Source organism: Hydra viridissima, unplaced genomic scaffold, assembly GCF_058129835.1.
Source record: "Hydra viridissima isolate aposymbiotic clone 2 unplaced genomic scaffold, HvirCarnegie_v1 scaffold_11, whole genome shotgun sequence".
Taxonomy (NCBI): domain Eukaryota; kingdom Metazoa; phylum Cnidaria; class Hydrozoa; order Anthoathecata; family Hydridae; genus Hydra; species Hydra viridissima.
In genome coordinates, this window is record NW_028324310.1 from 14428895 (window position 1) to 14439785 (window position 10891).

The 10891-nt window shown below is 27.7% G+C and overlaps 2 protein-coding genes across 7 annotated transcripts; one reads left to right on the plus strand and one right to left on the minus strand.

Moving 5' to 3' along the window:
* Positions 1-622: 622 nt before the first annotated feature.
* Positions 623-2449, minus strand: LOC145191198 (uncharacterized). Its single transcript, XM_080068215.2, has one exon. The coding sequence runs from the start codon at positions 2361-2363 to the stop codon at positions 1386-1388; it is 978 nt and encodes a 325-aa protein (XP_079924341.2). The 5' UTR covers positions 2364-2449; the 3' UTR covers positions 623-1385.
* A 1245-nt stretch (positions 2450-3694) lies between these two features.
* Positions 3695-10320, plus strand: LOC145191184 (intraflagellar transport protein 46 homolog). 6 transcript variants are annotated; one of them, XM_090067053.1, is made up of 11 exons: positions 3695-3906; positions 5962-6082; positions 7072-7145; positions 7562-7713; positions 8193-8267; positions 8403-8496; positions 8576-8657; positions 8743-8795; positions 9025-9265; positions 9780-9865; positions 10028-10320. In XM_090067053.1, exons 2-11 carry the CDS (start codon positions 6061-6063, stop codon positions 10118-10120), a joined length of 972 nt encoding a protein of 323 aa, XP_089923179.1. In that variant the 5' UTR covers positions 3695-3906; positions 5962-6060; the 3' UTR covers positions 10121-10320. The 6 variants fall into 6 exon arrangements, with proteins under 6 accessions (XP_089923179.1, XP_089923182.1, XP_089923177.1 ...); XM_090067056.1 differs by having other exon boundaries at positions 3786-3906; positions 5975-6082; XM_090067051.1 differs by lacking the exon at positions 3695-3906 and adding an exon at positions 4568-4621.
* The last annotated feature ends 571 nt before the right edge of the window (positions 10321-10891 follow it).

Here is a 10891-nt window from a genome sequence, read left to right on the forward strand (position 1 = left end):
CCGAGGCGTTTCCTATCAAGCCTATAATTACAGATAGGTCCATCATGTCATGCCGATCTATTGTTGTATTTATACGTATGTTAATCTTTTAATCATTGTTTTTAACAAGCAATAAGATTAAGTGAAGCTAAAGCAATTTATCTGACGATTCTCCATTTTAAGAAATACTTTATATTTTGCAATAATAATTTAGGTATAATCTTCAATCTTTTGAACTCCACACTTAGCTTCCTAAATGGTGCCAACAAGTGATCTCATCCAAGAAAACTCCTGTCGTCACTTTTCTTTTAATAACTTTACAGAATTAAGATTATTAAATGGTAGGTATAGCAACAGTTGATGATAACAAATAAAGGATATTTTACTCAAAGATAATCTTAAAGATTGCGATACTTATACTTAACGGATTACCAAGCTATTTGAATTTAAATGATTCCTATGGTTCAAGAACTATTTTATGAATTAAAAACATCGAGCCATCTCGCCACCATTCTGTTTTTAACTTGAGGATGTTTTGTGTATAATTTTACTCGTCATTAAGCAATCTTTCAAACAAATGAATCATATTAATGACACATCAATGACAAGTAAAATTACCAACACTAAAATTAAAACATGACAATTTTAATGCAACTTTATCTATTATAATAACAACTGAAAAATAATCCCGTTGTGAAATATACAAAATCTAGACTTAACTGTCTCTGATATTTAATAGAATAAAAATTATACACATTTCTTTTTCACATATTATAACAAAATTACTATTGTCGTTATTTCACAAATGATAAATTCCGCTAAAAATAAAATAGGAAAAAATCTTAATATATTATTTACAGAATTGCACCAAGAATAATTTCTTTAAATATACAATGTTACAATCTCTTAAGGCACAAAAAAAATACAATTAAACACATGTGTGTATGCATGTATATGTATATGTTTATATATATCCACACGCACTCAAAAATCTATATACAAACAGACATATATATACATAGATATATATATGCACACACAAATGTATATATATCAGCATGTTATATGTATATGTATGTATGTATGTATATGTATGTATATGTATGTATATGTATATATATATATATATATATATATATATATATATATATATATATATATATATATATATATATATATATATATATATATATATATATATATATACACACACACACACACACACACATACATTTACATATACAAACACACACTATATATATTCACATTAACAAAAAGATCTAAAAAGATATTAGCCTTGGAATTACATAGGTTAAATTTCCAAAAGCACACTACATGCTGGGGGTTGATGTTTAAAAGTAATTTGTCTAATATAGACTATAATTTGTTGTAAAAATTAGTTCTTATTAAAACACTTCTTGAGCTTGACCAGTAGAAAAAACTGAGCTCATATTACCAACAACTTTGTTGTTACGTGACCAGTGATAGCGTTGATAAGTTTGATCATCATGTTGATAAGTCATAAGTTGATTGAAAGATGGGCGAATGTTCTTTTTCCAATAGTTAGCACTATAATAACTGCTGTATTGATTAAATGAGTAGCTTGAATCACTTTGATTGTAAGAGACAGCAGGGTAAGATTGATCAACAAACAAACTTTGAGTAGTAGAAACTGTATCAGAATCATTTAAGTATAAATTTGATACAGGTGCAGTTTTACTTAAAGATTGATTGAGATGACTTGCAGAATAACTTGAACAGGTTACAGGATATGTTTCATTTGGAATTGAGTCCCACAACTTATGAATACCAGTGCTTTTGCTTGAGGAGTAAGGTGTCATTGATGCACTTTCAAATGTTGCTGTAGTGGAATCTGTTGAACTAAAGCCAGGAGGAGTAAGAGATCTTGTTTTGATGTGAAAATCTTTGTTGTTAGAGGTTTGTGGAGATGTTGATCTTGGTCGTTGTTTAGTATTAAATTCAGGAGCATTTGAATTCAAAGGTTTTGATTTTCTTTCAGCAATTTTCTTGTAAACAGGAAAAATAGCACCTTTTCCAAGACGACAGGAAACATCATTAGGGTCAACCCATAAAGCTAAGCCACTGTTAAAAATATCTAGTAGATTTTGGGAATTTAAACCAACTTCTTCAGCGGTTTTACGAAGAACTGAATCAACTGAATTGTCTTCGACACTTATATTTATACACCTAAAAGCACTTCCTTTCATAGGCTTCTCCTCATACCAATGACTTTCATATTTTTCTTTTAATAGCTGATTTAAACGATTTTCAAACTTCTCAAGTCGCTCTTCATTTAATAAGGAAGAATTCTCTTTTATTTTGCTAACAATAAATTTAACAGCAAAGTTAATTTCGGTATGCATATCTTCAACTGGAATACAGTTCACAGCCCTACAGAGCTTGTCTTCGTTTTTGTGAAGAATAAGAGAAAAAACGCTGTCAACGCATTTAAACTTATGCTAAAATTTAATTGAGCTAAACGGAGGTTATAATATATGTATATTATTGTTTAAACAAATTTTTCAAATTATTATAACATAATAAAGAAACATAAAAAATTTATAAATATTTTTTTTATATTTTAAAGATTAATTTATTTTATATATTAACAGATTTATGAGTTAAATATTAAAATTTAGAAAATATTTTTTCCCGTAATTACTTAACAAATATATATATCTAAAAATTACTAATTTTTGACCAATCACATTTTATTGACGTCAAATACTTAAAAGATATAATTTTGACTTCTCTTGCTGAGGTTGCCAGAGTTACTATTAGTAAGGCTTTTTTAGCTGAATAAACTGTCTAGCCGTAATCTTTGTTTACGTTAATTACGAAAAAGCGATGAGCTAAGAAATTGTTTTTAATAATATTTGTAAATGCATTACAAAATAAATCAACATCTTGAAAGATTAGATTTTTCCTTAAATTTAATGATCATTTAATCGAAAATGCTGAAGTTTTTCTCATATACCTCAAATATATTCTTAAAGCCATATTTTTTTTAAAGTAGATATGAGAGTTTGCGCAACTGTTAGAAGTCAACGACATGTGCATAAACCTAAAATCTTCAGTGAGCTTAAATTTTTTAAAAAAGAAATTAAAAATGGGTGGAAGAGGAGGATTAACGGAAAAAAAAATTAAACGTTTCAAATGACTGTTTTTAGAAAAGTGTGACATCATCTACGTAAGCGTAATTTTCCAACCAAACGTGCTAAGCGTTCTTTTGTTGCGTTAGTTTTTTTCTTTTAAATATGAAGGTAGTTGGGTCTGATGAAACATACCAAAAGTTAAACGTTGCTACTATCCTTGTGATCATATTAAGTAATTTTTGTTTTAGTAATATGGAATGCTGAAACTTGTCATGGTCAGATAAAGAATTACTTAGTAACACGGGCCACAAGTACAAGTGCCTAATTTTTTATAACAAGCTCGCCACATGACACGGAGTTTACACATTAGAGAGAAGCCATAATAGGAGGGGGGTGGGGGTGGAGAAGACTAATTTCTATAACCCTAAATCCGTAATAAGCAATTAATTTTTCTACTGTTAAAATAAGCAATTACTTTTTCTACTATTAAAGTTTTAGCGAGCAGTCTTTCTGCTACATTACAACTTAAGTTACTTTTTTTTTTTAGAAAAAAGAAAAAGTTTAAAAAGGTTATTAATTGAACAGCTAAAAGCATGCGTAGATGCAGCAAAAATCTTTAGTGAGTATGGCCATAATTAGTTAACTTTAGCGTACTCCTTGTTTAGATGAGGATAATAAAAAGAACAAAGGATACAAAAGTGGAAAGAAAGGTACATCCAAGAATTAAAAGAAAGATTGAGTCATTTCGATATTAACCCGACACAAGGAAATAAGATTATTGGCAAATAAGTCGCGAAAGTCGTATTAAAAGGTTTGCTTACGTTTCACATCATTGATAAATAAAAATATAAGGGTTCATCAGAATTTTTAAACTCATGATTCTATTATAAAATCAACATCAACTTTATGATTCGATTATAAAAACAATCTAAAAAAAAAGAGAACGCGCGCGAAATATTTTCTTATAAAAAATTATTTTCGTGAAAGAAATTTGTTTGTAAAAATTAATTTAAAATCAGGCTTTACGTAACCGTAAAGTAGGCTTTCTGTTTCATATATATGTATAATACATTTCAAGACTGAAATTGATAAACCCACATGTTTGTATTTTTCTCACTGATTTAGGATTCCCAAAAACGTTACATCCTTTTTTTTTTTTTTTTTTTTTTTAATTAATTTTTGAAGTTTAAAAGTAAGCAAAATATTTATCCAGATCTTCTGAAGTCCAGGTTTTCGAAATTAAACTTAAGATAATCTTAGATAATGCTTAGTTAAAACCATCTTACTTACAAATACCAGAAAAAAACAATTTTTTTAGGTGATTGAAGTCTTTTATAAAATATGTTAACAAAGATCACGTGATTCATTTTGTTCACCATGTCATGCGAACAATTCAAGCTATTTTTGCGACATCGGAGCGTAACTCCAAAAGAATTTTAGATAAGAAAATTGAATTAAATTAAAGTATTCAATGCATCAACTGACCGATGCTAGATGATCAACCTCATTTTTGTTTCCAATCAAAGGTGGGTAGACAGTCCTATTTATGTTCTCAATCGAAGGTGGGTAGACAGTTCTATTTGAACACGAACAACTTTGCTTCAAATCTGGCAAAAAAAAAATTGTGAGATGCTTTTTTTAAAAATGTTTAACTATAAAAATGAAAAAAAAAAAAAAAATAATAATCCCTCAAAACTACTTTATTGATAATCACTCAAAACAACTTTATTGATAATTAATCTATCGCTTAACCGTTTTTCAGATTTGCGGTTGTTTCACTTGATTTAATATTTATTACTTCTAAAGCAACAAGTTCAATAAAATAATTCATTATTTAAAATTATATTCATCATAATACCTAAATATCACTTACTTGGCCGCGTGCAATTACTTACCCGCGTGAAATGATTTGAAATGTTTACAAAATTATAAGTTGTTTCAATTTCATGTTAAAAAAAACATTTTCCTTGTAAAAAAGCTACTGAGAAGTGAGTTTGAAAAATGTTTTTCGAATAGAATAGGGTTAATAGTATTCAGTTTAGAAGATTTTAGTGCTCTTCATAAAATCTTTTTCTGTTTTTCTGTTTTTTTATAAAATGCTCTAAAATAAAGCTATCAGTCAAAAGTATACTAAAAGTATACGGCGCAAATTATTATGCATCCCCCCCCCCCAAATCTTATGATCTGCCTCATTGCGCATGCGTGTAAATATGGTAAACAAATCTAATAAATGGCGGATGGCAATAGTACTAGTAAGGTATGATAAAATGGCTTCTAAGTTATAATTTTAACATAAAGAAGCATGTTTTATTATCTCTCTATATATTTTTAATGATAAGTGCTAAGTTTTTTAAATATAAAGTATGTGTATGTTTGTGTGTTTGATAAAATGGGTTTTTTAATCTTCTTTGTTTTTGAAAAAAAAAAAAATTATATCTGGGGTAGCTTATATCTTCATAATGTTATTTTAGTAAATATTTAAAATATCTTAACCAACATCATATTGCATAGTTTATTATATATATATATATATATATATATATATATATATATATATATATATATATATATATATATATATATATATATATATAAGTGTATATATATATATACATATATATATATATACATATATATATATATATATATATATATATATATATATATATATATATAAGTGTATATATATATATACATATATATATATATACATATATATATATATATATATATATATATATATATATATATATATATATATATATATATATATATATATATATATATATATATATATATATATATGTATGTATGTATGTATGTGTGTATGTATGTATGTATGTATGTATATACATATAACACATAGATTCACGTATTAGCAAACCAACCATATGATGAAAGTGTTTCAGTTGGTGACGATGAAGAAATAGAAAGTGAGTTAACACCAACTCCAAGAGTACCAGCTATGTCAAAAATTAGAAAATCAGGTATTTATTTATTTTTTTGCTTTAAAGTGTAAAGCAACTTTGAAGTTATCTTTTCAAAGCAATTTTGAAATTATCTTTATTTAAATTTGTGTAATGAAGATTGGTGATTGAGTATACAATCACATGATGATGTATATTGGTTTAAGTCTTAAACTTGTTTTACTTAAAAATCTTTTAAAATTTTTTAACTTAAAACTTAATTTAACTCTGTCTAAAATTTTTTTATTTTTAAATTGAGTTGAAATATTTTCATTTCAGAAAATAATTTGTTTCAAGTTAAATTTTTGAAAAAAGATAGTTTAATTTTTTTTTCCATACTTGCTGCTTTATTTAAAATGTACTTAGATAAACAATAAATTAACAAATAATATCTAAGTTCAAGCATTTTTGCTTTATCTAACAAAATTTTTTTAAATATAACACTTATTTTCATAAAAAAGGTTTATAATAGCATCAAATCCTTTACTAAGTAAGGTGATAACACATGTCAAACAATTTCTGAAAGAAACTCCTCAACTGTACCATCTTTTAGTAACTTTTCTGTCAGAGGCTCTTTGTAACAAAAACATTAATAAAAATATAGAACTTTGCTGCTTCATGCCATTGTTTTCTTTTTTCCTTTTACAGCTGTAGATAATTCTCAGGTGATTTCTTAGATAAACCCTGCCTAATCCTATCTAGAAAAGTCAATCCCATTTAGCAGCATTTGATTTTGTTTGGGTAAAAATGAGTGAGTTGTACTGGCTTTAGATACTACTTGTTTGTGTGCAGAAATAGTTTGTATTTAAAATCAATAAATCAGTCAAATAATCCAAATTTTACAACAACGTCTCTTTTTCTTGGTACCTATGATATTTATTGTTAATTTATATTCCAATTTTTCAAAGTAGTTGAAAATGGTAAGTTTGTGTAGAAGGATATGGTCACCTCTTTCTTTTTTCATATTTCTTTATTTATTCCTGGTTCATCTGATCTTCTTTAATTTTTAGAGTCAATGACAGCTTCAATTGTTGCAAGTGAGGATGAATTTGATGATGAAAATTCTGATTTTATAGAAAAAAAAGTACATTTTTCCAATCAGTTTTTATTAACCCTTTGAACTCCTAACTTTTTTTTTAATTACCTAAAAGAAAAAACTTGACAAAATATATGTATTTTGCGTATTCTGAGTATTCAGAATGAGATATATTAAGTATTTAAAAGAAAAAAAATACATTTGATAATTTAAATTATTTTTAAAAGTTGTGTTACTAAAATGTTGAGTCTAACTCAACATAGGAGTTGGTGTAAGAAATATAATGTTGAGACACACTCGACAAAGGAGTGGAAAGGGTTAAAATTATAAAAATTATCAATAGATTTAAAGTTTTCTTTATGTCTTTAAAAAAAATTTAAATTCTTATCATCAGAAATTTCTGAGAAATCATTTCACTAATTTTTTTTTGTATTTTAAATGTGTAAACTTTGTTTTTCACAAAGGAAAAACCCAAACAATCTCGTCCCACAAAAGCAGGTAATGGTCAGCGTCCTGTTGGTGGGCATGTTATAGAAGCCAGTGATGATGAAGATGATGAAGATGGAAGTGAAACAAGTGAAGATGATGATGGCAAGGAAGTAACACATATGAAAGGGTATTTTTTTAAATTCATAATAATCAGATCTATAAAAATCAGATTTGCAATAAAATGAAATTAGAATTGATACTTATTCTTTAGTGCTTTAAGTTATGTCACATAACTAATGCAACTTTTCAGACTTACATGCTAAGTTTTACATAAACACTTGGTTAGCAATAGTATTAGTGGCTTACAATATGGTTTATATTTTGGTAATTTAAACAACTACTGTTGATTTTTTTCTTTATTGCCATAATCTAGCATCTTTTCTAACATTTGAATTTCATTCACTGATCATTTTAAAACAAGATTTAAACTAATCATCATTAAGTTTTTTCCAATTTTTAGTATCTATATTTCCAATTATAGTATCTAATATTTCCAATATTTAGTATCTAGTATTTTTTCCAATATTTCATATTTGGATTGTTAAACTATTAAATTTTCTGTCACAACATTTTTTAATGTTTATATGTCTTACATATTTTTTTCAGAGCATATGATCCAGCTGAATTTGAACATCTTCCAGTGAGCATAGAAATTAAAGAGCTCTTTCAATATATTGTTAGGTTAATTTTGTTTCCTTTCTCCATTCTACATTCAAAAGAACTTACAAAAATAATTTTTTGTGTGCTAACGTTATAGTTTACTTCTATTTATGGCATAGAATACAAAAAATCATAACATAAATCACAATATTTCAGGTATACACCACAGACAATTGAGTTAGATTACAAACTGCGACCATTTATTCCTGATTATATCCCTGCAGTTGGTGATATTGATGCATTTTTAAAGGTAAAATCTTTTTAATTTTATATACAAAACTGGCAATAAATGATATATTGTTTTAGCGTGATAGACTTAAAATTTTAAGGTTACAAGACCTGACGGTAAACCAGAAACATTAGGTATACGAATGCTTGATGAACCTGCAGCTGAACAATCTGATCCTACAGGTAAAATTTATTATCTGTGTGCAGTTTATCTGTGTTCAGATGAGTTTTGCTCAGCTTATTTCCTTTATCTTTATTTCCATCATAGTTCTTGATCTTCAGCTACGTTCTATTTCTAAGCAGACAAGTGCAAAACAAACGGTATTTAACTTTTCTTAAATATTTTAACCCCACTGTTTTTGTTTTTTTTCCCTTATTTTTTTCCTATTTGTAGATTATAAGCTTTTGAACTTTTACTATATTTAAAAGGGTTTCCAGATGTATGTTAAAACATGACTGCTAATTATTCTGCTTTTTATTTGGCTTTAATGTTAACGAAAAGTTGGTTTTCATTAAAGTTCTGTTTGGTTTTAACATTTCAATTGCTTAGATTGTTCGCAGTGTGGAAGACCCCGATAAAAATCCCAAAGCAATTGATAACTGGATAACAAATATTGTTAAATTGCACCGCGAGAAGCCGCCTCAAAATGTCCACTACACAAAACCTATGCCAGACGTCGAGAAGTTGATGCAAGAGTGGCCTCCAGAATTTGAAGAGTTGCTTAACACTATAAATTTGCCATCAGCTGATCTTGAATGCGAACTCCCCGAATATATTGATATTATATGCGGTAAGAATTTTAAAATTGTGGAAAAAATACTCACAAAATATTTATTACTAGCTGGAATACCCGGTGTAATGCGCCAGGTTTTCTAGCTATTCGATACAACCCTTTACTGTATTAATCAGAAATACAATTGTAGCTATGTTGTCATATTTTTAGGAACTAAACCACACTGTGGTAATATAGCTTTTTCGCAACAAACACATCGATAAATCACAATGATCTTCCCTCCAAACAAAATCCTGTCTTTAGAAATTTTTCTCGTTTATTTATACCGTATACTTTTCCAAAAATATCCCTTAAAACTCGTCATAAGAAACCGCTAACGTATATTTACAATTTTTTGGTTTTCACTGGTAAAAACTATTAAATTTATTAGCTCCGCAAAATTTGGTGAGGATCGGATCAAATCTGTGGATAAAGAACACACCCACATACACACATACAAACTTTGGGCTTTATATATTAGATTATACCTCGATTGTTCAGTTTGTTCGTTTTTTTTTTCTTTTATATATAGCTATAGTCGACATTCCTGTCTACGCGAGTAGAATTCAGTCTTTACACTTACTATTTACATTGTATTCTGAGTTCAAAAATTCACAGGTGAATTATTTGTTTAAGTTTTTTTTCTTTTAGCATTTTAACCAGTTTATTAACTTATTTCTCAGATCACGCAAAAAAAGTAATACGTCATAATTTATGTTAAATTTATGCTAAATCACCTAAACACAACAACAAGATTTACTAGGGATTTTTTTCTTTTAGCATTTTAATCAGTTGGCAAAAAACAACGTTCTTTCAAATGATTTAAAGAGCACTGGTAAAAATAACAAGCAGAGCACTTCCATTTCATATTAATTTAATTCGACTGAGAAGTATGTTGATCATAGCGTATCGCAAATAGCTTTGCTAATATCAAATTACCTCAAATCAAAACGCATACACGAATGCTTACCCCCTGTCCAATATTTTTTTAAAATATGGAATTTAGTTGCGTTAATTGGCTCCAGATTATTTATTCTGTAAATGTTTGTAAATATTTAAAAATTGTTATCAAAGTGTTCTTTTAATCCTTAATATATTATGAGACATTTGAAAAAATGGTAGTTTTACAATTTCTTGAAGTTTCATATAAATTGCATCCCCCGTAAAAGATGTTTTCCTTGTTAACGAGGAGAATATCGGGAGAAATGTATTTTACTTCACAGCAAACAAGGTATAGTCATGCTTTACCATAAATCAGGTAAAAACAGTTCATTTGCAGCTAATTTCTCAATCTTATCAATATTTAAGTCTTTTTATTGACTTAATATTAAATAAGGTTTAGAAATTAGCTGCAAATGAACTGTTTTTACCTGACAGCAATCATTTAGATCTTAGAAATCGTCGGATTAAGTTTGTTAACCAAGCTGATTGGGTGGTTACAGAAAATTCAGCAATGTGCTGACCATTTTGAAGATTGTTATTTTGAAAAGGGATATTCCTAAAACTTTGAATCCAAAACCCCTATACTAACAATCGTTACCAACCAAATCATCCTATCTAAAACATCTCTAATTCAATGAAGCTCAACTTTACGCAAATTCTCTCCCTCCCTCCCCCTCCCCCCTTTCCCCTTAGTTTGTAAAA